Source organism: Monodon monoceros, unplaced genomic scaffold, assembly GCF_005190385.1.
Source record: "Monodon monoceros isolate NGI ecotype Baffin Bay Population unplaced genomic scaffold, NGI_Narwhal_1 Super_Scaffold_14, whole genome shotgun sequence".
NCBI lineage: Eukaryota > Metazoa > Chordata > Mammalia > Artiodactyla > Monodontidae > Monodon > Monodon monoceros.
Genome location: NW_021703770.1, coordinates 33,614,352 through 33,641,687, shown reverse-complemented (window position 1 = coordinate 33,641,687; position 27,336 = coordinate 33,614,352). Strand labels below are relative to the sequence as shown.

At 41.4% G+C, this 27,336-nt stretch overlaps 1 protein-coding gene across 1 annotated transcript in view; it reads left to right on the top strand.

The window, feature by feature from the left end:
* SPAG1 (sperm associated antigen 1) overlaps positions 1-27,336 on the top strand; it is a 102,122-nt gene that overhangs the window by 72,717 nt on the left and 2,069 nt on the right. The window contains exons 12-18 of the mRNA XM_029222922.1: positions 137-244; positions 628-727; positions 5,711-5,863; positions 15,152-15,318; positions 19,007-19,139; positions 21,021-21,147; positions 26,148-26,312. Coding sequence (XP_029078755.1) covers positions 137-244; positions 628-727; positions 5,711-5,863; positions 15,152-15,318; positions 19,007-19,139; positions 21,021-21,147; positions 26,148-26,312 — 953 coding nt within the window. The remainder of the gene's footprint in view (positions 1-136; positions 245-627; positions 728-5,710; positions 5,864-15,151; positions 15,319-19,006; positions 19,140-21,020; positions 21,148-26,147; positions 26,313-27,336) is intronic.

Genomic DNA, 27,336 nt, shown 5'->3' with positions numbered 1-27,336 from the left:
CCGGCGACGGCGGGCGGCTCCAATGGGCACCCGGGCGGCGGGCGGCGCTCGGGGGGCCCCGCGACCAGCGCGCCCCCTGGTCCCGGCGCGTACCCCGGACCTGGCGCGCCGCCGGCGCCGGCGCCCGCCGCCCCAGTCGGCCCCGCCGGCCTGAAGAGCCAGGGCAACGAGCTCTTTAAAAACGGGCAGTTCGCCGAGGCGGCTCTCAGGTACTCGGCGGTGATCGCGCAGCTGGAGCCTGCAGGTGAGTGAGCTTCGCCCGCGGGGTCCCTGTCCCCTCGGGCTGCGGCTCGCGGGACCTAAAGGGGCCACCGCGGGAGAGGCGCGGGCCACCTCCCGATTGACAGGCGCTCGCCCTGTAGGTTCCTTCCCAGTAACCGAGGGCAGGGCGGGAGCGACTCCACCTCCGGGAGCTGTATCTTGGAACGCGTAGCGTGTGCCCGGGCGGGGCACGGTTGCAGCGGTCCCTTACGGGCTTGGCCTCTGGCCACTGCGGGCACAGGGAGGTCCTCGGAGCTGCATTAGCAGCGGGGTGTAGGACTGCAGTGCCGCGGGAGACCTCAGCTGTCTGTTGAACTGTGATTTCGCTAATGTATTTTAACTGTATTTAATTAAATGTGATTTTAGGAAGTGGAAATGCAGATGATCTAAGTATCTTATATTCAAATAGAGCAGCATGTTACCTAAAAGACGGAAATTGCAGTGGCTGCATTCAAGATTGTAACAGGTAAACTGCCCGTTTTCAGCTTTGTCAAGAGATTATCATTTCACTGTGATGAATGCAGTATTTAATATACTAAATTTTCTGCATGAGTCTAATTAAGACATTTAAGATGTGTTAATTGGTTAATACATAAAACTCATAAATCCGTTCACATATATGAAGACAATTATAGAAGATTGTGCAAACTTTTTTCACTTCCACTGCTATCACCTTAATTCATACTCTTTTTCACATCAGTCTCAGTACTGGAGAAGCCTTCTAACTAGTCTCTCTGCGTCCTCCAATCCACTGTGGCATCAGAATAGCTTTTCCTGAAGCATTATTTTGTGCAGACTGTTTCAGCGGGTGTTCAGTGGCTCAGTATGTTCTTCTAGATAATTATAACCTCCTCTGTCACCACACTGCCCCCCAAAAAAGCTTTCTGCTCCCATTTGGTTCACATCTATAATGCCCTCTGTACATCTTTGCTTTTCAGAAATCCTTCCTCTTCAGCTTCCCCATCCTCTCTGCTTTCCTGATCACCTCAGGCTCCCTGGTCATCTGCATGGCTGTAATGCTTGCACTGTCACTCTCACACCTGTAGGTACTTATGTCATCCACTGCATTGGATTTTAAGCTCCCTGAGGTCAAGAATCATGTATTATAGGGTTGCATCCCTCAAGCACATTAGTCACCCATGGTACTCAACAAGTTACGTGCTGAGATGGATGAATATATTTACATGAATAAAAAGTATCATTTTACCATTAAATAATAAGCCTGCTTCAGGAGCCCTTTGGAAAGAATTTAGTGCATCTAAAAAATAAGAAGCCATATGTACTGGTTTAACCTTCACAGTTTTGGTTTACTCCTGTAGTCTGGTATAATTGTTAATATCATCCCCTTTCACTCTCAGAAGCCCTAGTTTGGACAGTAGCATGTGTGGACACCTTGATTATAAGGTAAACAGTTTTTTTTTCCATTGATAGTATCAGTTTATTGATATGGATAAAATCTTGCTGGTATCTGTGCCTGCAGTTTAAAAAGAAGGCCGTGAGCTGCTTGGATTTTTTGCCGATTTTACATATTCATGTTTAAAATCAATAATATTTATATTCACATTGGTCTGACTCTAGACCCCGCCTACTGCTGTGCTATCTCACACTAGCTAATTGTTAGGTTTTCAGGATCTTGTGAGTTGGTTGAAGTCAAGTTGGTAGTTGAAATCTGCCATGGTTGGAGTGCTACTAATACCATGAAAATTGGCAAATGCCCCAAACCTGGGCCTCTTTTCTCAGGAGAGCCGGTTGTTAAACATTTACCGCTGCCCATAACTAACAACAAGACCACGTGTATTTGCAGATTATCAGGCACGTTGTGATTTGCAGCTAAGAACCTTTCAGTTCAAGTGTGTGATGGTAATATATTACCCTTCAGACTTGTCTTAGGTCTTCCTTCAGTGAGTGAGTTCAGGACTCTAGTTACAAACAGTGGACTCGCTTTATCCTTAAGTGAGAGTAAGGTGGCAGACATTTTCTTGCTGAAATGTGTTGTTTCAGTGTAGACCCAGGAGGAAGTCACAGAGGAGACTCTGGGGTCAGGAGTCGGGGTGGGCGCTAGAATGGAGGTTTGCCCTGGAGGAGAGCGGGGGAGATTGCCTGCAGGGGAGGGAGGGAGGGAGGTGGGTGGTGGTTTAGGTAAGGTGTCCTTAGTTAAGAGCTGTGTTCTAGGCTGAGGAATCTGGTTCTGCTGGTCAGTACTGACCTTTCTAGAAGCCGACCTACTTAGATGTTTTCTTTGATACCTGGTGTATGAGTCTTAGCATAAGGAGCATGGTGTGATTTTACGCCAAAGCAGCGATTCTCAAACTCATTTCAGTACCAGGGAAACCATGATTTACTTATGTGAACATGTTGAAATATGGCTGTATTTAAATATGTGTAAACTAGGAACCAATTATTAGCAGAAGGATGACTGTTTTCTCTTCACCTGAAAAAGATTACATACATTTTAAAGGGAGCCTATTTTTTAGTTTTTCAGTTAATTATCTTTGCTCCTTGGAGAGTTGTTTCCTGTTGCAGGAGCATTTATTACAAAACAAGTGGTAGCAGCATTCAAACAGCGAAAAAGAAAAACTGCCCAGGGCAAAGTTTAAAATAAGGGAGAGGGGGAACCTATGAAATACCTTTGTATGCATTTTTGGGGAAAAGTCTTTGATTTTAAGTGTCTACACTCCTGGGGCCTACTCTGAAGCACTTCCCTTGAGCTCTTTCCCAGGGGCTTATGGAGAGCAGCTGCTGGGAGCATGAGGCTGTTTGAGGAGCTCAGTGGCTGCAGGCCCTGCCCTCTCCTCCCCTGAGCATCTCCAGGTTTCTAGGTTAGGCTTCCAGGTGAAGCATGAAACAGGGTTATGACACCTAAGAAAAGTTTAAAACCAAATGATTTTAAACAATAAAACAATTTCTAGAAATAATTCTAGAGTTATTTCTAGAAATTCTAGAACTATTTCTAGAAATTACTTGTCATTCTCATAACTGCTTATCAGCTAAAAGAAGAATCTTCACTGTTCCCATCAGAGAATCTTTTTGGGTTATCTAAACCACATCAGAAATCTTTCACTGATTTTCCATTGAGGGTATTCTGACAGAATCAAGACGAATGAATGTTGCCTAGTAATTCTCTGCTTTTTCTCATCTTTGTTGCTCACAGACGGACTTGAAATTAGAAGACGATTTAAGAGTCTTAACTGTGTTAACTTGAATAGTTAAGCTTTTGTAAACTCTGGTTTAAAAGTTCTCTGTGTTTGTTTTTATGAATGGATGTGCTTTTTTTTTTTCTTTTTTTCTTCTAGTGGAATTTTCACTTAAAAGCTCACATTCATTTTCAGGACTGCGGTTAAAGAGAAAAAACCTTGCATTTACTTGGCTGGGCAATGCTAAAAATTAAATGCATCATCTCATTCAGTTTTAGATTCCACGCCTACCTCAGGTCTCTCTTGTGGATAAATAGCACCTTGGGTGTTGGAAGTCTTTGGTAAAATGGGGGTAGTCTTGTGTTTGTGACCTATATTTATAATCACTGTGTAGTTAATATTCCCTAAGCATTTAACTAAGGTAGATTTAAGGCAGTGGTACAGATGCCCAGAAACCTGTTTTCTAGTGTTTGAGTGTTTTTAATAGACTTTAATTTTATTTTTAAAATAACTTTTACTGGTCACAAGAGTAATACATACCTATTATACAAAAAAATCTTAAAACCCAGTACAACGCAAAGGAGATCATTAAAATCATCCCCAATCCTAACACTTAGGCAAAGCAAAATTGGTTATTTTTCAAAGAAATGAAGCTAATTAGGTTTAATGACATTTCTAGAACAAATTCTATGATACACAGCTGAGGAACACACCCAGTTGAGTATCTGTACGACGTAGAGCAGCGGTCCCCAGCCTTTTTGGCACCAGGGACCAGTTTCGCGGAAGACAACTTTTCCTCGGATTGGGGGGATGGTTCAGGAAGTAATGCAAGGGGCTGCGAAGATGGGGAGCGGCAGATGAAGCTTCACTTGCTCACCCACCGTTCACCTCCTGCTGTGCAGCCCGGCTCCTAACAGGCCGTGGACCGGTACTGGTCCATGGCCCCGGGGTTGGGGATCCCTGAATGGCAGGTGACTCTGAGTTCCTTTATCTGTGGTGCTCTTGTTTCTGTTCGTGGTAGAAAGAGTGTAGGCCCTGCAGGTTCATTTGGGAGGGGGTTTGCCGAGTCCCTCCAGTGGCCTGGCAGTGATCTAGGCACTGGGATACAGTGGTGATCAGCTCCCGCAATGCCAGTGCTTTCCTGCAGCTTAAATTCAGAAGAATGGGCAAGTGGGCAGACTGCTCCCTGTGTCTCTCCATTTCCTCACCTGCAACATGAACATGTTACTGTTTACCTTGCAGGCTTGTTGTGACATTAGATGAGAATGTCTGCAGAGACTAGCAATGGCAGATGTTGTCGGAGCTTCCTCCTTCCAGATCACTGTAGACAGGAATAGACAGCAGATCTCTAGGACTGTTGGGGAAAAAGTCAAGAAGCCCTCCCTCGTGCTTTTCCTGAAGCAAGTTAAATGTCTGATATATAAAATGCTCATGCATAAGAATTAGCAAACCTTTATCCCCACTGTGGGCAGTCTGGCACAGAGATTTGTTAGTGGATTATTAGCTCTTCATAGGATCTCTGCACGGAGTACTTCTTTACAGTTTCAGTTGATTTTGTTAAAACTAAGAGTACAATAGTTTTCATTCATAAATACAATCTTTTGATTGTATTCTTTGTTTCAGAATATAATGAAGTGCCTTAAGTAGTAAGGTAGCTTTAAGCAGTTACTTCAGACAAAACCAAGGAACATAACCTTGAAATACATCTCTAGTGATATTGGAAATGCTTCATAGACTAAAAAGTACAAGGTGAAAATTCATGACTTACAAGAAATCATTGGGTACTTACTCCCTTGATTTCCTCGGGTCTATGTTTGAAGCCCTTTGGCAGCAAGTAAATCATAATCACCTGTATTAAGTTTTGGAGAGCTTACTTTCAAAATGCAGTGTAGGTTTTGTGGTTCTGTGCTAAGTGCCTTATTAAATACATAGGTGCAAATAAAAATTTTCCTTTTAATCTGTCAATAACAAGAACCTGTTGAAAGCCTACTCTGTGCTTGGTGCCATGATGGGCTCTGCTAGTACACGGGGGAGTGGGAGGGAGGGCACCGCCTGCTGTCAGGGAGTTCAGTCTCACTGGGGGAAAGAGTAAATGCCAAAGGGCTTCGATACTGTTTTAAAAGAAAGGAAGTAACCACAGATTTGATTGCTCTGCTACTCTGGGTTTGCCTTTCTGGTATATTGCCAGATCCCCAAGGTAAAATATCAGATATGAATGCATGTGAGAGTCCAGTCCTATCGGATACATTCAGTTAGCGTAAGTAAGGGAGTAATTTTCAAAACAAATGACAGTGTAATATTTCTGTCTCCTTTAGGGCTCTGGAACTTCGTCCATTCTCAATCAAGCCTCTTCTTCGACGAGCAATGGCCTATGAAACTTTAGAGCAGTATCAGAAAGCTTATGTGGATTATAAAACAGTGTTGCAAATAGACTGCGGAATCCAGATAGCAAATGACAGTGTTAACAGGTAACCTGATCAGAGGCAGCCGCCTGAGGTCTAGTTGTTTTCTAATGGAATGAGATTTTATTTTCCTCCCCTCCTTCAAGGACGATGTCAAAGTGTAGACGTGTTCTTCGTTATTGGCATTACATGAATGATTGTCTTCTTTCATTCCTTCAAAACCAAATGGTTTTGATGGATGTCTTCATGGGCCTGCTAGATATTTGTGTTATGTGCCCTTTAAATAGACACTCGTCTAGGATGAGTATTAACTTAAAATGGCAAAATAGCACAGAATTTGGTTCTAATTTATATTATGACCTATTTACCCCCTGGGTGAGAATGGGAAGGTAAGAATTTCCAGACTTCATAAATTGCTTTCAGGTGAACTTTGAAAATTACTACTTGGATAACATTTCTAGGTATGTAGAATATTTTCTGATCCCATTTGTCCAAAGTATAATTTCTTCCAAGTATGTGTGTATTACACTGAGCCTTGTGTTGGTCTAGTGTACCATGCCCCACTCCCCACAAAAAGACAGGGAAAAAAAAAAATGACATAGCCTCTGTCTTTAAGTAAACTAGAACATAGCTAGGGGGGACAACTTAACATAAGACAGATTCTCCCCAAGTGTGAACATTAGTGAGGTGGGGATCACAGAGAGGTGAGGCTGCCTTTGTCTGTGTGGGCCACAGTTGCTGGAGAGGTGAAGGGCATTGAGAGACCACGAGGGGACCTTGAACAAAGCTATGGAAAATGAGAATGGCAGGTTTCAGATTAATTCCTTTTTTGAGATCCTGCCTTACCTCCCCACCTGGTCCCACTGCACTTTGGAGAAAAACTCTTGGAAAGATCCATGTGGAGAGTGGGCAGCCATTCCTTGGTGCTTCTACTCTGTGGTCGCTCAGGACCTGTCTGGTCCCAGCCTGTCCAGAAGTAAAGGGTAGATATTGGTTATTGGATCTGAGTGGAACCAGATGGAACCGTGGGCGTTCACGGCTTGGTCTCCATCCTGTAAAATCAGGCGTGTCACTGAGAGCTCTCCAAGCCTTTTCTCCTGCTGCACAGCTGCCTCGCTGCACGTCATCTGCTGCCTCCTCATATGTGTCTGAAGGCTCTTCTTCCCCCTTTTTGTTTGGTTAATTCCTTCTTGTCCCGAAGAAGAGGACTTTCCCTGATCCACCATCTCCCCAGCACACGTGCCCTTCAGGCTCTTCTCCTACCACCTATGCCTTCTTTCCATATTGTTTGTAAATTCTCTGCCTTCTCTTTTTGTAAAGTTCTTTTTCTCTTATTCTTCTAGGAGTTCCTGGAGGTCGGGGTTGTGTTTTATCTGTCTCTGTAGTTGCGGTACTTTGTACAGTAGGCATCCTCAGTAAAATTGTGTGGAATGAATGCATTCTCCAACAGACAGAGCGTGGCTCACCCCATGCTGTGGAATTCTGCTCTTAATTTGCCCATCCTCTGTGTGGGAGTCTCCGAGATGGTTGGGGAAAGTAGGATCTTCTCCCAGGGTTAGGGGTTCTCATGAAACAAAGAAGCATCTGACAGAGAGACAAGGGGCCTGTTGAGGTGTTTTAGGAAATCTGGTTCATAATGATAGGCTGAATGGTCTGAAGGGAGGAATTTATGTCTGAAAGACTGGGCATTCACATTTCTGAACCTTCTGCATTATACTTTGTTAAAAAATTGAAGTAAAATTCACATAGCAGCTAAATTAACTATTTTAAGGTGTACAATTTAGTGGCCTTTAGTACACTCACAGTGTTGTGCAGCCACCATCTTTAACTAGTTCCAAAATATTTCATCCCCAAAGGGAAACTCTGTCCCCCTTAAGCAGCCACTCCTCATCCTCCCTTTCCAAGCACCTGATCTGCTGTCTCTATGGATTTACCCTTTCTGGATAGTTCATATAAATAGAATCATACAATATGTACCTTTGGCGTCTGGCTTATTTCACTTAGCATAATGTTTTCAAGGTTGGTCCGCGGTGTGGCATGTGTGTTGACGTCATTTCTTTTTATGACTGAATAATATTCTGTTGTATGGATATATCACATTGTGTTTATCCGTTCATCCGTTGATGGACCTTTCAGCTGTTTGCACCATTTGGCTGTTGTGAATAGTGCTGCTCTGAACATTCACGTGCAAGGTTCTGTTTGCATACGTGTTTCCAGTTCCTTTTGACGTACACCTAGGCATGGAATTGCTGGGTCATATGGTAATTCTGTTTAGCTTTTTGAGGATTGTATTGTAATTTTTATATGTACTCAAGAAGGCTCTTTTACACAAATTGACTTTTAAGACTCATTCATTTTTTTTAATTGAATGGCTCTTGCTGATACATCGTTTTATAAGATGAGGAGGCTTTGTCTGGTTTTGCCACATATATCTTCGATAAAATATCCATTTAGAAAATTTCACTATACCTTTTCAGGAATCCCATATTTATGCTTGCTTTGCCACCAAAGCCACAGCAGCTTTTTTTCTTCTTAAATTTAAACATCTGTGCCTATTTTGTATGTGTCTTCCATTAACCATATCCCTCCCCAGGAATTTTACGTGTTACATTTCCCTGCATATACTTATTTATTCCCAGGTAACACATCATCTCTTTTCAGCTGCTTCTTCCTTACCTCTCTGCTGGTAATACAAGTTTTGCTTGAAAATTCTTTTTTTCTAAAATTTTCTTTCTTTTTCTTCTGCTGTTGTGGGTGGTTGTACATTTATTTTTTCAAATTTATTTTTTACACTAAAATATATGAGATGTGGTTATCATAGCCAAAGATCACTATTGAAATTTCGGTTTATGAAATTGCAGGGAAAGTGTATGTATTACATTTGCCTCTATATATAAATATAAAATTTTTTTCACAGAAAAAGTACTACTGAGCTAACTAATTGGAATGCATTCTACTAATTACCAGTAACTTTATCAGTCTTGGGGACCACCTTTTTGAAATTATTTATTTATTTTTAACATCTTTATTGGAGTATAATTGCTTTACAATGGTGTGTTAGTTTCTGCTTTATAACAAAGTGAATCAGCTATACATATACATATATCCCCATATCTCCTCCCTCTTGAGTCTCCCTCCCTCCCACCCTCCCTATCCCATCTCTCTAGGTGGTCACAAAGCACCGAGCTGATCTCCCTGTGCTATACAGCTGCTTCCCACTAGCTAGCTGTTTTACATATGGTAGTGTATATATATCTGTGCCACTCTCTCACTTCATCCCAGCTTACCCTTCTCCCTCCCTGTGTCCTCAAGTCCATTCTCTGCTTCTGCGTCTTTATTCCTGTCCTGCCCCCAGGTTCTTCAGAAGCTTTTCTTTTCTTTTTTTTTAATTTAGATTCCATATATATGTGTTAGCATACCGTATTTGTTTTCCTCTTTCTGACTTACTTCACTCTGTATGACAGACTCTAGGTCCATCCACCTCATTACAAATAGCTCAATTTCACTTCTTTTTATGGCTGAGTAATATTTCATTGTATATATGTGCCACATCTTCCTTATCCATTCATCCGATGATGGACACTTAGGTTGTTTCCATCTCGGGGCTATTGTAAATACAGCTGCAATGAATATTTTGGTACATGACTCTTATTGAATTATGGTTTTCTCAGGGAATATGCCCAGTAGTGGGATTGCTGGGTCATATGTTAGTTCTATTTGTAGTTTTTAAGGAACCTCCATACTGTTCTCCACAGTGGCTGTACCAATTCACATTCCCACCAGCAGAGCAAGAGTGTTCCCTTTTCTCCACACCCTCTCCAGCATTTATTGTTTCTAGATTTTTTGATGATGGCCATTCTGACTGGTGTGAGGTGATACCTCATTGTAGTTTTGATTTGCATTTCTCTAATGATTAGTGATGTTGAGCATCCTTTCATGTGTTTGTTGGCAATCTGTATATCTTCTTTGGAGAAATGTCTGGTTTTTTTAATTTTTATTTTTGTTTTTATTTCCAGTTCTCTAGGAGGTGGGTCAAAAAGGATCTTGCTGTGATTTATGTCATAGAGTGTTCTGCCTCTGTTTTCCTCTAAGAGTTTTATAGTGCCTGGCCTTACATTTAGGTCTTTAATCCATTTTGAGTTTATTTTTGTGTATGGTGTTAGGGAGTATTCTAATTTCATTCTTTTACATGTAGCTGTCCAGTTTTCCCAGAACCACTTATTAAAGAGGCTGTCTTTTCTCCATTGTATATTCTTGCCTCCTTTATCAAAAATAAGGAGACATAGGTGTGTGGGTTTATCTCTGGGTTTTCTATCCTGTTCCATTGATCTGTATTTCTGTTTTTGTGCCAGTACCATACTGCCTTGATTACTGTAGCTTTGTAGTACAGTCTGAAGTCAGGGAGCCTGATTCCTCCAGCTCCATTTTTCTTTCTCAAGATTCCTTTGGCTATTCGGGGTCTTTTGTGTTTCCATACAAATTGTGCAATTTTTTGTCCTAGTGCTGTGAAAAATAACATTGGTAGTTTGATAGGGATTGCACTGTATCTGTAGATTGCTTTGGGTAGTATAGTCATTTTCACAATGTTGATTCTTCCAATCCGAGAACATGGTATATCTCTCCATCTGTTTGTATCATTAATTTCTTTCATCAGTGTCTAATAGTCTTCTGCATACAAGTCTTCTGTCTCCTTAGGTAGGTTTATTCCTAGGTATTTTATTCTTTTTGTTGCAGTGGTAAATAGGAGTGTTTCCTTAATTTCTCTTTCAGATTTTTCATCATTAGTGTATAGCAATGCCAGAGATTTCTGTGCATTAATTTTGTATCCTTATACTTTACCAAGTTCATTGATTAGCTCTAGTAGTTTTCTGGTAGCATCTTTAGGATTCTCTATGTATAGTATCATGTCATCTGCAAACAGTGACAGCTTTACTTCTTTTCTGGTTTGGATTCCTTTTATTTCTTGTTCTTCTCTGATTGCTGTGGCTAAAACTTCCAAAACTATGTTGAATAACAGTGGTGAGAGTGGGCAACTTGTCTTCTTCCTGATCTTAGTGGAAATAGTTTCAGTTTTTCACTACTGAGGACGATGTTGGCTGTGGGTTTGTCATATATGGCCTTTATTATGTTGAGGTAAGTTCCATCTGTGCCTACTTTCCAGAGGGTTTTTATCATAAACGGGTGTTGAATTTTGTTGAAAGCTTTTTCTGCATCTATTGAGAGGATCATATGGTTTTTATTCAATTTGTTAATATGGTTTATCACATTGTTTGATTTGCGTATATTGAAGAATCCTTGCATTCCTGGGATAAACCCCACTTGATCTTGGTGTATGATACTTTTTTGTTGTTTGTTCGTTTGTTTCTTTGCTGTACGCGGGCCTCTCACTGTTGTGGCCTCTCCCGTTGCAGAGCACAGGCTCCAGACACGCAGGCTCAGTGTCCATGGCTCACGGGCCTAGCCGCTCCGCGGCATGTGGGATCTTCCCGGACCAGGGCAAGAACCCGTGTCCCCTGCATCGGCAGGCGGACTCTCAACCACTGCGCCACCAGGGAAACCCAAGTGTATGATCCTTTTAATGTGCTGTTGGATTCTGTTTGCTTATATTTTGTTGAGGATTTTTGCATCTGTGTTCATCAGTGATATTGGCCTGTAGTTTTCTTTCTTTGTGACGTCTTTGTCTGGTTTTGGTATCAGGGTGATGGTGGCCTGGTAGAATGAGTTTGGGAGTGTTCCTCCCTCTGCTATATTTTGGAAGAGTTTGAGAAGGATAGGTGTTAGCTCTTCTATAAATATTTGATAGAATTCGCCTGTGAAGCCATCTGATCCTGGGCTTTTGTTTGTTGGAAGATTTTTGATCACAGTCTCAGTTTCAGTGCATGTGATTGGTCTGTTTATATCTTCTGTTTCTTTCTGGTTTAGTCTCAGAGGGTTGTGCTTCTCTAAGAAATTGTCCGTTTCTTCCAGTTTGTCCATTTTATTGGTATAGAGCTGCTTGTAGTAATCTCTCATGAACTTTTGTATTTCTGCGGTGTCAGTTGTTACTTCTCCTTTTTCACTTCTATTGATTTGAGTCTTCTCCCTTTTTTTCTTGATGAGTCTGACTAATGGTTTAACAATTTTGCTTATCTTCTCAAAGAACCAGCTTTTAGTTTTATTGATCTTTGCCATTGTTTCCTTCATTTCTTTTTCATTTATTTCTGATCTGATATTTATGATTTCTTTCCTTCTGCTAACTTTGTGGGGTTTTTTGTTCTTCTTTCTCTAATTGCTTTAGGTGTAAGGTTAGGTTGTTGGAGATGTTTCTTGTTTCTTGAGGTAGGATTGTATTGCTATAAACTTCCCTCTTAGAACTGATTTTGCTGCATCCCATAGGTTCTGGGTCTTTGTGTTTTCATTGTCATTTGTTTCTAGGTATTTTTTGATTTCTTCTTTGATTTCTTCAGTGATCTCTTGGTTATTAAGTAGTGTACTGTTTAGCCTCCATGTATTTTTATTCTTTACAGATTTTTTCCTGTAATTAATATCTAGTCTCATAGTATTGTGGTCAGAAAAGATACTTGATACGATTTCAATTTTCTTAAATTTACCAAGCCTTGATTTGTGACCCAAGATATGATCTATCCTGGAGAATGTTCCATGAGCACTTGAGAAGAAAGTGTATTCTGTTGTTTTTGGATGGAATGTCCTATAAATATAAATTAAGTCCATCTTGTTTAATGTATCATTTAATGCTTGTGTTTCCTTGTTTATTTTCATTTTGGATCATCTGTCCATTGGTGAAAGTGGGGTGTTAAAGTCCCCTACTATGATTGTGTTACTGTCAATTTCCCCTTTTATGACTGTTAGCATTTGCCTTATGTATTGAGGTGCTCCTATGTTGGGTGCATAAATATTTACAATTGTTATATCTTCTTGGATTGAGCCCTTGATCATTATGTAGTGTCCTTCTTTGTCTCTTGTAACAGTCTTTATTTTAAAGTCTATTTTGTCTGATATGAGAATTGCTGCTCCAGTTTTCTTTGGATTTCCACTTGCATGGAATATATTTTTCCATCCCCTTTCAGTCTGTATGTGCCCCTAGGTCTGAAATGGGTCTCTTGTAGACAGCATATATATAGATCTGTTTTGGTATCCATTCAGCCAGTCTTTGTCTTTTGGTTGGAGCATTTAATCCATTTACATTTAAGGTAGTTATCGATATGTATGTTTCTATTACCCATTGTTTCCGGTTTGTTATTGTACGTCTTTTCCTTTTCTTGTGTTGCCTGCCTAGAGAAGTTCCTTTAGTATTTGTTGTAAAGGTCGTTTGGTGGTGCTAAATTCTTTCAGGTTTTGCTTGTCTGTAAAGGTTTTAATTTCTCCATCGAATCTGAATGAGATCCTTGCTGGGTAGAGTAATCTTGGTTGTAGGTTTTTCCCTTTCATCACTTTAGATATGTCCTGCCACTCCTTTCTGGCTTGCAGAGTTTCTGCTGAAAGATCAGCTGTTAACCTTATGGGGAGTCCCTTGTATGTTATTTGTTGTTTTTCCCTTGTTGCTTTTAATATTTTTCTTTGTATTTAATTTTTGATAGTTTAATTAATGTGTGTCTTGGCATGTTTCTCCTTGGATTTATCCTGTATGGGACTCTCTGTGCTTCCCGGACTTGATTAACTATTTCCTTTCCCATATTAGGGAAGTTTTCAACTATAATCTCTTCAAATATTTTCCCAGTCCCCTTCTTTTTCTTTTCCTCTTTTGGGACCCCTATAATTCAAATGTTTGTGCATTTAATGTTGTCCCAGAGGTCTCTGAGACTGTCCTCAATTCTTTTTTCTTTATTCCGCTCTGCATTACTTATTTCCACGATTTTATCTTCCAGGTCACTTATCCATTCTTCTGCCTCAGTTATTCTGCTCTTGAGTCCTTCTAGAAAATTTTTATTTCATTTATTGTGTTGTTCATCATTGTTTGTTTGCTCTTTAGTTCTCTAGGTCCTTCTTAAACGTTTCTTGTATTTTCTCCATTCTATTTCCAAGATTTTGGATCATCTTTACTATCATTACTCTGAATTCCTTTTCAGATAGACTGCCTATTTCCTGTTCATTTGTTTGGTCTGGTGGGTTTTTACCTTGCTCCTTCATCTGCTGTGTGTTTCTCTGTCTTCTCATTTTGCTTAACCTACTGTGTTTGGGGTCTCCTTTTCGCAGGCTGCAGGTTTGTAGTTCCCGTTGTTTTTGGTGTCTGTCCCCAGTCACTAAGGTTGGTTCAGTGGGTTGTGTAGGCTTCCCTGTGGAGGTGACTAGTGCCTGTGTTCTGGTGGATGAGGCTGGATCTTGTCTTTCTGGTGGGTAGGAACCACCTTTTTTTTGAAACCAGATTTTTCCCAAAGACATAATTCAGTTTTATTTTAAAATCTAAGTATGATATTTTGTAAGTTTAAAGTGATGAGAAAGTGATAATCACTTTATCTCAATATTATGATAGCCATTAGCAAATATCATTAATACAAGGGCCCTCGTAGTAGACTCCAATATCCTATTCTTTCATCTTTATGCATATGAAAACAAAAAGAGTGGATAATTTTAGAGATGTAAAAAAACACAAGGTAAAGAGTATCTTAACCACAGGTAAATGTTTCCAGAAGAAGCACTGTTCCATGTAACTGCCACCCCTCATCAGTTTTAACAGCCAGTGTTATACACCTGCCTTTCATATACACTTTGGGCATAGAAATTCCAAAGTACTTCTGATTATTCTCAAGAGTAATACATTATCAATTTAGTAATTATATGAAATGTTATGCAGGGGATATTTCTTCTAGGCCTCCTAACTTTTAGTTTTATACTTCACTTTTTTAAAAATTAAAATTTTATTGCATATACATTAAAAATTTTTTAAACTAATTAGAAATGTCTTAATTTTTTCTTGTGATGCAAAAAGGATCTAAAGTTACATAGTTTGGGGCAATTTTTTTTTTTTTTTTTTTTTTTTTTGTGGTACGCGGGCCTCTCACTGTTGTGGCCTCTCCCGTTGCGGAGCACAGGCTCCGGACACGCAGGCTCAGCGGCCGTGGCTCACGGGCCCAGCCGCTCCGCCGGCATATGGGGTCTTCCCGGACGGGGGCACGAACCCGTGTCCCCTGCATCGGCAGGCAGACTCTCAACCACTGCGCCACCAGGGAAGCCCTGGCGCAATTTTTAAGAGTCCTTTTTAAGACTGTTTATGTGGATAGCCAATGGCTTGATTGTGTGCTTTCTACAGGGAAGTACAGAAATGCATCGCATTTGTACATTTTACTCTTGATATGACCTCCAGTAATGTAGAAAGCAAATTGCATGGTCAACAGAGGAATCTGATTTTCTTTTTAGGATAACAAAAATCCTAATGGCCCTGGATGGACCAAGCTGGCGGGAGAAGCTGTCACCCATTCCTGCTGTGCCCACTTCTGCACAGTTGCGAGCTTGGCGGCCTGTGGCAGAGACGCCGCCAGACCAAGTGGGAGGTTCCCGCAGCCATCACCAACCGGGCATCACAGGTAGGGGAAGCCTACACTTATTTCTTCTGAGGGTTATCGGGAGCTGTGCATATATTTTCACAGTAAAGCAGAAGGATAAGTGCCTGAACTCAGGCGTCTGCTATGGGTTTAAGTTAAGACCCTGTTCTCCCTCTTTCTAACTGCAGAGTCTTAGGAAGTTGCCACATACCTCCAGTGTTTGTATATGAAAGGGGGAAATATGAGTAACTGTCTCATGGAGTTAATCTCAGGAATAAATGGAGAGTTGCATATGAAATACTTAGCACATGTGCTGACTGTGTAAGCTTATAGTAGCCTCTTAATAAACGTTAAGTCAGCATTATTATTAAAAATAAGAAAAAAGAATTGAGTAGCATATAGTTCTCTACACACCATGCATGTGGCAAGGCTAGTTTAATGAGATTGATGTTTTTGAAATAATCAAGCAAAATAAAGCCCTACGAATCACCCTGGCTACTGTGATGAGATTCAGTTATAGAAAGCCAAGGAAGGAAGAGATAGGGGCATTAAGAAACTACCATAATAATCCAGTCAAGAGATAAGGGTGGCTTGAATAAAGAGGGTAGTAGAAGAGGTAGTGAGAATTATTAGATTCTAGTTACAATTTAAAGGTAAAGCTGACTAGTTGGATGTGGGAGAAGAGCTACAGATAATTTCAGGGTTTTTGTCTTGAGAAAGTAGAAGGATGGAAGTGCCATTTATTAGATGGGAAAACCGCAGAAAAATTAGATTTGGAACAATCAAGAACTCAGTTTTGGACACATCAAGTTCAGAAAACCTACTAGACATTCAAAAGAACTTAGAGTTTGAGAGGGGAGGGAGGTTGTATTGACATATAAACTTGGAAGCAGTCAGGTTATAAATGATATTTCAAGTTATGAGGTTAGATGAGATCACCAAGGTTTTACAAAGTATAATTGAGAGATCTAAAGATTAAGTCTTAGGGAATGCCATCATTTATTATAAGAACTTCTATGTACTTCCATATGAATTTTATAAATCTCACCATGCAGAAATTCTAGAATGTCAAAGATGCAAGGCTTTAATCTAAAACATCATTTGGTTGTTTACATTTAAGCTTGGGGATAGGGCTATATAACATCTGACTTTGGTTTTACAAAGCAGAGAGGGAGTAGGAACAAAAATTGTTACTCTGTAGTAGCACCTTTCTCCCATCCTGTGGAGTGTTTTGGGGAACATGCCCAGGAAGATCTCTATTAAGTAACAACAAGAAAGTATACATTTTTTTCAGGCTGTGTCACCATGCCAAGGGAAGGGACCAGAGCTTCACAAATCATGAAATGACTGACAGAAGTTGGGGTCACATGGATCCTTGTAATTTAATCCCAATTTTCTTATAAAATAAATTAAAGGTTTTCAAAAAAAAAAAAAAAAAGCCCTACAACATATATCTAGCAGCACCTCCTTCTGCCTTGTATCGTAGTTGTTCACATCCATACATACATCCCCACAGTGCTTATCTCAGAACTTTGTGCAGAGTGTTTAATGTGGCTTCACGCTTGCCTTCTGCTTGAAAGCTGGCTGAGGCTCCATTTCTCCTGCCTGCTTAGGAACCCCATGTGTGTCTGTGTCGAGCTTCATCTTGCAGGCACGCTGAGCCATGATGTCCCAATGGCTCACCCTTTTCATTGCCTAGAAAGAAGATGCCGGGAACTTCTGCCAAGGCTTTTAGATGGTTCAGCAGTCCTGGGAAAAACATGGAGATCTCTAGCTTCTAGAATCCATTATTAATGGGGCCTGGCACAGAGCATTTACTCAGTAAAGGGTAGCTATTCATTACTAATAACGTGCACACACTAACCATACTATAGATATGTGATAGTGAATCATGAGCACAAGAATAGTCAGCTCTTTCTGTTCATATTTGTGTACTAATTATTAGTGAGACTGGATACCAAAGACTCAAAAACAATGTAGGAAGAAAAGCTTGAGCAAAGTTTTTCAGCAAATTGGAAGAAAAAATATCCTCTGTAATATTCTGTTTTAGAGCTTAGATATACCAAGATTTATGGGGACTGTCATTTGGCCACATAGTGTGAGCTCTTTTGAAACATGAAACATTAGGCAGAAATATTCTGTAATTTGAAATAAAGGATGAAAAGTTAATATGTCATGCCATTTGTGCAGAGAGACAAATAAGATTATTTTTTACATTCCAAGTTTATACTATAAATTCAGTACCTCTGTCAAGATTTTTAGATCACAGAATTTAAAGGCATATTTTAAAATTTGTTATGCAATTTTATTTTATCAAGGTACTCCATAAAGTTATCACATAGATTTAAAACTTTAAATTTTATGTATGTTAGAAAACTTTGGTTGCAAGTAACAGAAAATCTGTTGACTTATAACTGTAAGGAATAGTTTTGGCTCAAGTAACTGAAAGGGCCCAGACAGGCTCTAAAATCAGGCACAACTTGTCAGGGCTCAGGCTCTGGCCAGAAATAATAGAACTGTAGCAGTTTTAGACTTCATGTCTGCACATATCAATGTCCAAAGGGAGAGAGACACCATTGCTTTTGGTGGCATTAATTTAATGATGAGGAGATATGTTGCCCCAAAGATCCAGCTTTTTAAGCCTGTTATTCTGTTGGCTGAGCTCTGTTGGTATTTATTCTAATGGGTCATGTGCCCATTGCTGAACCCCTCCCTGTAATGAAGAAATGCCATGCCATGAGTTCCCGATCAGTGAGGTCAGCTTCCCCTGGACACATGGGCTGAGTAGGAGAGGAGTGATAGCTGAATGAATGTTGAGGTACCCTTAGGAAGAAGGAAATGGATCCTGAGTGAGGAGTCAGCCATGCTCACTGCAAGATAATAGGCAATAGTAATAGTTGGGACTCTGATTGCAGATAACAGAAAACCCAACCATTAATGTCTTAAGCAAAAGAGGTTGTTTATCGGCACCCCTTGTGGAAAAGGCCACAAGTAGGATAGCTGCAGGGATGACTGGATTCGGCACTCAGAGGTTATTCCTTAGCTGTCTGTCTTGGCCTCTCTCTGCTCTGTTGGCCCCATTCTCAGACAGATTCTCCCCTTGCATCGCACGATGGCAAAATAGCTCCTCCTTTTATCCTTATGTTCCACGGCAAAGAGCAAGAATTACCTTACCAGAAGCTGCCACTAAAATCTTATTGTAGCTCATTGGCTCTCATAGGTCCATTCCTGACCAATTAGATTATTGTGGCCAAGGGAACATACTGTGCTGGTTAGTAAAACAAAGATTACTCCAAAAGGTAGGGCTAGGGTGGGATTTGCTTTACGTAAACCTTAGGAGCAGAGAGTGGAGGAGGTGTGATTCCAAGGAAACTCGGACTGTTGGAAGATGTCTAATTCAGGCTTTAATGGGTTTGTTTGTTCACTTTTCATGAAATAGTTACTACACTGAACACTAGATATTTCTATCTCTAGCAGAGAAAAGAAAGCGTGCCAATATGGATAAAAGGATAGAATCACGTGTATTTTATTTTCTAATTTGAAAAAATAGTGTCATAATTGTATAATCATTTTTACTTATAGCCAATTTATCTTTTTAATTTGTATACAACGTTTTGTTCCATTTAGGCTTTAGCTCTGTATGGTTTGTGGTCACTTAACTTACAGTATACTTAAAGTTTTGTAAAGGTGCTTATATGAATACTTGCTCTTTTTTGTGTGTGTCCCATAGATGAAGAAATGTTTAAAACCCTTAAAGAAGAAGGAAATCAATGTGTAAAGGACAAAAACTATAAAGATGCCCTTAGTAAATACAGTGAATGCTTAAAAATTAACAACAAGGAATGTGCCATTTATACAAACAGGCAAGCTCTTTGTAACTTTCTATATTTCTTATGTTCATAGTTTTGATGAAAAAATTATAAATTAATTGCCAAAGTTTATTCCCATGATTCTGAGACTCTATATAGCAAATTGTTTTAAGTGAGTGTTTTTTAAAGAGGTGGGGCTATCGGAGAGATTGAAAACATGATGTGTCTCGGAGCTGGGAGGTCTGACGTGGGCTGCGTTAGGTTCTCGCGTGGCCATGGCTGCCCTGGCTGGTGCTGCTTTGATTCTGCGTGGTGTGTGGCCTCGCCGCGGCTCGTGAGGAGGCCTCAGCGTGGTCCTCCAGAGTGGGAGCAGGAATCAGCTGCCTTTCAAACTAGTGTCTTAAGGGCCCCTTTTCTCTTGAAGTGCTAAGGGAAGGGCCCGGCATCTTCTAATGTGTAGTAGGAATGGGCAGATTTTTCCAGAATGCTGCTCAGGTGCCATGTTTAACACATTATGGTAAAAAAGATAGTTAACCTAGAATATGGTGATTTGGGGATTTTTAGGGCACAGATAGAGTCTGCAGTGACAAGGAAGAATAAGGTATGGTTCCTAAAGAATAGGGGCTCAGCATGGGTTCTCCTAGCCATTTCAGAAAAAACTTTTAATCTCTCACTGCTTTGTTTTTGTACATGTTTTCCTCTTTTGGCAGCCTTTTTTGTGAAAGATTCTGTCACTGAACCCAACAGGTACTTTTCTACCCTTCTCTTGTTCAGCCTTGGTGGCCTTGGGCATCACTGGCCACTCAGTTTTTCCTGGAGACCACCTCTCCTCTTGGCTGCGGTGCAGACAGCTCACTTGCCTGGCTCTCCCCTTCTCACTTTTCTTTCTTTCCCTGGTGTTCTCGGGCTTCTAAAGGCATAGATCCCTTGTCTGCTCTAATGTTCTCTGGGCCATTTAATCCTCTCCCCAGCTCCATTTACCACCTTCCAATTATGTCCCCCAAATCTCTGTCTCTGAGCCCTGCACCTGAGCACCTCCCTCCCTTCTGCACTCACGGTGGGTTATCATCCCTGACCCACGCCTCCCTCTCCAGTCTGTCAGCAGCTCAGATGTCCTACCTTCTAAATTCCTCTTGGGTGTGAGCCTTTCTGTCCACCCTCACCGTCAGCCCCTCCTCCGGCTGACACCGGCTCTCCCTGGACGTCTGCAGTGCCCTCCCAGGTATCCCCGCACAGTCATGTTCCCTCTGATTCTCCATGCTGCAGCTGGAGCGATCTTCCTAAAACATGGTGAACGGATCAGCCTCTGCTTAAAAACCCATCACTGGACTACCATTAACCTTGGGATAAAGCTCAGCCTCCTGATGGGACCTTTCTGATCTGGCCTCCCACTCTCCCAGGCTCATCACCACCATAGCGCTCTTTTCTTAGTCCGTCAAGAGCACCGTGTTCTCTGTCACCGTAGGACTTTGCACGTGCTGTGCCCTCCCCACATATTAAATCTCAGCCCAGTGCCTTCGCATTGGATAATTCTCACTTTGTACTCTGGGCTTCAACTTAAACGCCACTTCTTCTGGGACGTCTTCCCTGACTATTCCTCCCCTGGCTTCAGCTCCACCAAATGTGTTGAGAGTCTCAGCTCTGTGCTACCAGAGCATCCTCTACAGATTTTATTGTGTTTGCTTCTTTTGACTGTCTCTTCCCCTAGACTGCAGCCTCCTTGAGGGCCAGGACTGTTTTGATTGCGGTTGTATCCCCAGGGCCCTAATTTCAAGTATTGCAAGAAAATGCCATAATTGGAGGAAAATGTTAGGTTTCAATTGCAGCAGCTGTGGTATAGAAACGGACTTATCTATTTTCTGATTTCTGTTAGTTGTCCAAGTTTATAGATATGTTGTTTTTACTTCCATAATGCTGAGTTCCATTACATACCAGAGCCCTCTGTTACTTGAAGCTGGGCCAGTTTGAAGAGGCAAAGCAGGACTGTGACCAGGCGCTTCAGATAGATCTCGGGAATGTGAAAGCATGCTATAGACGAGCTCTTGCTTACAAAGGACTCAAGGTGAGGAAATCTTCATTTTAATATATAAATGTCAGCTCTGAACAGATCATGTGGTTTTCATGAACATAAATTGTGGGCTCAGGGAATGGCAGTGACATTATCCTGGGATTTAATCCCAGTTCTGTGCTCAGCAGTCCCAAAACCTTGGAAGATGCCTCAGATTTCCCCGGACTACAGTGTGGAGCTAGATAATTTCTAAGATTCCTCCCAGCTCAAAAACGATGATTTATTTTCTGATTTTCTAAGGAGTGTTGTTAGTTATAATAGGTCCACTTTAAAGGACAGGAAGGTTTGTTTGAATTACTGAAGGCCATCATCACCGCCACTGGATTCCTCTAGCAGGGGACTGGGGTTGTCTGTAGGGTGGGAGGGAGGTATCAGAACGGAGAATGTGTTCACCCCATGGACGTTGGTAGACCCATGGCAGAAGCTGGGAAGTTTGTTGTGATTTGGGCTGTAAACTGGCCGGTGGTCAGTGTGAGGCTATAGGATGGCATTCTTCTCTAAGAAAACCACACCATTATTTTCAAGGAAAGTATTGTATAATTACATTTTTCTTTATGATGATTCTTCTGTGTGGAAGACTTGAGTGAATGTTCACATTTGTAGAAAATAACATGACAAGGAAAAATCAGAACATACTGGGAAATGGCATTTCCTGAAATGGTATTTTTAAAGAATCAAGTTGATTAAGGTTTAACATACAATGAAATTCACACATTGTCAGTGTACAGGTCATTGACTTCTTTTTTTCCTCTTTAAAGTTTTTTTTAACTGAGATATAATTGACATTTTATATCAGTATCAGGTGTACAACATAGTGATTTGGTATTTGTATATACTGTGAAATGATCACAATATGTGTAGTTCACCACACAGTTACAAATTTTTTGTGTGTGACGAGAACTTTTAAGATTTATTCTCTTAGAGACTCTCCAATATACAATACACGATTACTATCTCGAATCACCATGCTGTTTACATCTCCATGACTTATTTTATAACTGGAATTTTGTACCTTTTGAGGGTCTTCAACCTTTCCAACCCATCCTCCACACCCCAACTCCCACCTTGCCTCTGGAAACCACCATTCTGTTCTCTGTTTCTGTGAGTTCAGGTGGTGGGTTTTTTTGGTTTTTTTGGATTCCGCATGTAAGTGAGATCATAAGGTAATTGTCGTTTCTCTGTATGACTAATTTTACTTAGCATGATGCCTTCAAAGTCCATCATGTTGTCACAAATGGCAGAACTTCCTTCTTTATGGCTGAATAAGATTCCATTGTGTAGATATGCCACATTTTCTTTCTCTCTTCATTCACTGACGGACAGTTTGGTTGCTATTGTAAATAACGCTGCAGTGAGCATGGGAGTATCTTTTCAAGTTAGTGTCCTCGTCTTCTTTGGATAAATGCAGGCTTCTGTCCCAGGTGGCTGAGCAGCACAGTGTGGTAAGGGAGGGTGTGCAGCAGGAGGGAGGGATTTGAGGGAGGAGTGTTGACCTTATTGAGTTTGAGAGAGTTCCTGTAATTCCCTGCCCATCACTGACAGGGAAATACCTAAAAATATATTCCATAAAACCTAGGTTTTGTTGAGAGAGGGTGGTCATGTTTTTGTGTCCTGTATCAAATGAGTACGACCTGTGTGCACTGAGTGCTCAGGCTTTTCTAGGTCCTAGATCCCCTCAGGCTGCAGTGGAGCCACACCTCTACCCCTTACCAGCGGGGCCATGCAGCTGCCCTCCCTTTCCTCCCCTCCCCCGCCCTTCTAAGTTTGTTGTATAGCACACAGATGAACAGGCAAGTGAAGAGGTGTGTAGGGCGAGGTCCAGAAATGTCCTGCGCGCAGGAGCTTCTGTCCCCATGGAACTGGGGTGCGTCACCCTCCCAGCATGTGGATGCCCCACTCACCAGCCCAGCAGCTCCACAGCTGCACTGTGTCCTGTATTCACAGTGTGTTCACTGTATTCCCAGGGCCCAGGCGACCTGACCAGTCCCCTCCCCTTTCTTTTGTTAGCAACAGACTCATTTGTAAACCTCATGTAAAGATTTCCTAGGTGGTGTGTGGCACCATGAATTAAAAGAGGCTTCTTGAAAATTTACTCAACTGTTTTTGAACTTAATGGATTTGGGTCCGTGAGGTACTCATGATCTGCATGACTCATGAGTTTATATATATCCAGACCCTTAGAACAGGTTTATCCCATACTGGCTGCCTGACTCTTTGAACTTGTTTACTTGATTCAAAGTCAGAAGTTGTACCTAATGAAAGACCGGAATTTTATACTTCCTTGGAATGAATTCTAGAAATTGTATTATGCAGAAAGATAATCCCAATTTTTAGTAATGCTATCCCGCTGGAGTATGAGGCCGGCATCTTCCCTGGTTTGATTTCTTATAACTTGATCTGTATACCCTGTAGTCTGAGTTATGTGCCAAGTGAATTTAATTTCAGGATCTTCAAAGGCTACCACTGCTTATAAAACGCATCAGAACTCACACCTGGATCAGCTTCCTCTGTGTGACTGGTGAGGAAGTGGCACAGGGGCTCACAGGGAGCTGGGGCCCTGCCTGTGCTTTCTCAGATATTTTGTTTGTTTTCTAGCTTGCTTTATTTTATTTTTATTTTTTCTGTGTGCCGGGTTTGAAAAATATAGGGCTTTTCTTAATGTTCAGCTGTTCTTCATAAGAAAAGATAATTGAACATTTTGCTTTTACTTACAATTTATATGCCACTCACGTGCTAGGCTTTGGGAGCATAGAGGTGGTAAGACATAGTGCCTACCTTAGGGAATTCACAGCCAACCGGGGATGCTATCAGGCCAAAAGTATCAAAAAGGGTAATATCGTCTAAAATAATTGCTGTTATTGGAGTTTAAGCACATTTATTGATAGTAAATGTTATCACTAACACATGTGATTATACTTTACTTTTTTTTTTTTTTTTGAGGCCTGATAAGGTCATTAGCAACTTTTAACATCCTCCTTTTTGCTGGAGCTCCTCCTTTTTGCTGGAGCTGCACTTTTCTCTCTGTGTGAGCTCTGCTCTGCCCCCCACTCTGCGTGGCTGGCTTCCCTTCAGGTCCTTTGTTCTCTGACACCCGTGTCAAAGGAGACTCCTTCCCCTCGTTAGCATCCGTCTCCATCCTTGCTTCTCTTAATTGCATAAATGACAGTGCACGCTTACTTTATTCATTTGTTCACTTGTTTTCTTACTGTTTCCCCTCGTAAGACGTAAGCTTCCACGAGGGCCGGGGCCCCGGCTGTCCTTTCCCCCATGGTGTCCTAGCCCATGGCCCACGGAAGGGCCGGATCTGGTCTGACGCTGTGTTGACCCGGCCCCTCCTCTGCCACCGCCTCCCTGCTCCATGGCCATCCCCACACCTCCTGCTGTCAGGCCCTCTCTTCACACTTGGCTGCCTCTGTTTAACATTTATCAAAGTGTATTTCTTGCTTTCTTAGGTTTCTTCCAACCAGACAGATTGGTCTTTAGGCACAGCGTTTCCTTGAATGGACGAAAAAATAGTCATGTCAACTCCTTGCCGGTGGCCCTCTATTTCCAAGGCTGCAGCTCACAAATCTCCATTTTCAGGCCTCTCACTTGAGCTCCACAACTGTCTTATCATTCACCTTCTGCTCATTGCTGCTTTCATCATCTCAAAGATTACCTTTCTATGCCTCAGTTTCCTTATCTTTAAATGGGGACAGTAACAGTATTTATAGGGCTATTGTGGGACTAAAATAAGAATACTTGCAAAATGTTGAGACGGGTAAGAGCTAGCTATTATCACTCCCTCAGCTTGCCCCGCTGCCCCCCCTTCTTGCCTTTCAGTATGATTCCGTGCCTGGAACACCTAGGATGAAAACACAGTGTCATTTGTCTTTTGTAGCAGGTTTTCCAACTGCGCTGTTGTGACAAAGTGCTATGTGGAGATTGTTGTTAATAGCGCTGATGTACTACAGTTTGTAAATAATTTACCTTTTTAAAAAATAAGTTAGAGCAGGTGTAAGGTTATCCCTTTTAAACACATCACTCTTGCTCTAGTATGTTGCTCGGTGGAGTGGGAAGGGCCGCGGCATTACAGCTCGTCCCCCAGGGGTGTCACGTAACCACCAGCTTATTTTACCTGGGCTTCAGCGTCCAGTGCATGCTGTTATTATATGTCATGAGTACTTGAGAGGTGACACGTCATTGGAATTCCTGGCCTCCTCACAGAATTAATTTCGGCTTAATCAAAACACGGGTCTAGTCTGTAGTTCTAGAATGTGGCTTGTCACAGCAGACTGTGATTCTGTGGTGTCCGTCTCTGCCAGCAGATTCTGTGCAGTGTCTGGTTAAGCGTAGATCCCTTCTCCTTCCCCTCAACCTCTCCAGTGTATTGCCTGACCCTTTATGGAGGAATAAAGGTTGACTCTAGGCTGTTTGAGCAGTAGGCAACCAGAAGGGTGTTACGGAACAGGGCATCATGGTAACAGCTAACACTGGCCCAGCCCTTTCTAAGGCTAAGCCACTCCCATGTTAGTTTATTAATAAGCTGATTACTCGGCACAGCCTCGTGGAAACTAGAGTAGAATCTCTTCTCATCCTTACTTTCAAGATGAGAGAACTAAAGCTCCGAAAGCTGAAGTGGGATCTTGCTCAAGCTTTCATTACTAGTAGGTGCTGATGTGAGGCTGTTTGCTCTTTTCATCTATTCGTTCAGCAGACCACAAATGCTGGTGTGTGCCAGGGACTATGAAAGCTGTGGTGGTACAGAACTTAACTTGCCTTCTAACCCCAGATTCCGTGCTTGCTCTTCCGTAGACGATGGCCACCGTGTTGTGGGCTACAATATTTTAGCCCGAGACTTATCTCGTAGGCCTAACTTTACTACTGCGGTACTGATGGAACCCACTACACACACTCTGTGTAGTCATCTCACCAGTTTCACTCCCACCTGGGCTCATCTGTGCCCCTTCTCCTTTTATGTATGAAAATTATTTTCTCTGCCTTCCTGCTTTCAGAATTATCAGAAAAGTTTAAACGATCTCCATAAAGTTCTCCTACTAGACCCAAATATTATTGAGGCAAAAATGGAACTGGAAGAGGTAACCAGAATCCTGAATGTTCAGGATAATGCAGCATTATTCAACAAAGAAAAGGAGAGAAGGAAAATTGAGATTGAAGAGGTATGTATATCAGGCTATCTCTGAAAGTACTCTTTTGGAGATCCTATACTCATGGGATGAGGTCATATTCCTATGACTTTAAAAATTTTCATGTTTTTATTCTGATGATCAATGAAGACATTTTAACAAATTAATGACAAGATTTTTCTTTTGTTGTGATAATTAGTCATTGCATTTCCCAGCTTGGGTCCAAGGACCCTTGGGTGTCTGCATTCTTCCTTTCTGTGCTCCCCTCCCGCGGTATCACCTGGCCTGTGGTTTTATTGCTTCCACTCCAGGTTGCCCTGCGAGCCTGTGGCCGCTGAGCTTTGCTTCCTGGTCGACCCAGAGAACCCTACAGGACTGATTCAATTTCAGTGGTCCTGCACGCCACACCCCATAGAGGGTTCGTGATTGATTTAGACTTTTTTGGTAAACTTGTAAACAAGACCGGCCTCATCAGGGGTCCTGGACTACCCTAGAATCAAACCTACCTTTGTGATTTCAGACAACTCGATGCGTTGTGCTGTAGCCTTTTGTTTTGCCTTTAGTGAAGAATGTCAGCTCTTGGATTCCTGTGTATTCATGAATACTATATCAGCTACCTATCATCTTACATTTCTACTAAGAGTTAGAGGCTAATATGTGAAAGAAGCTAGGGAGTTTTTTCCCTCTAAGGAGGGAAGGAAAAAGGTGTTTTAAGAGAACTGAAAAATGTAAGTTGACTTCTCTATCAAATGTAACAAAACAAGTAAATGTAGAATTTATCATGAAGAAGAGATATAAAGTTGTTACAGGTCTTCTTCTATGCAGCAGCTTTTACTTGTGGAAAAATATAAAATTTCACTGTCATATTCTCAGTGTCAAATTTTTTTTTTAAACTTTAAAAATGAATGCTTTTATGAATGGATACTTATTTATACTTTAAAAGTTCTCTTCCTAAAAAAAAGATTTTATGATTATTACAAGTTATATATTTTTCACTTAGAACTTGACTAAACTACAGTCCACTTGTGTTTTTCAGTTCCTTCCCGTTTTTTGGTTT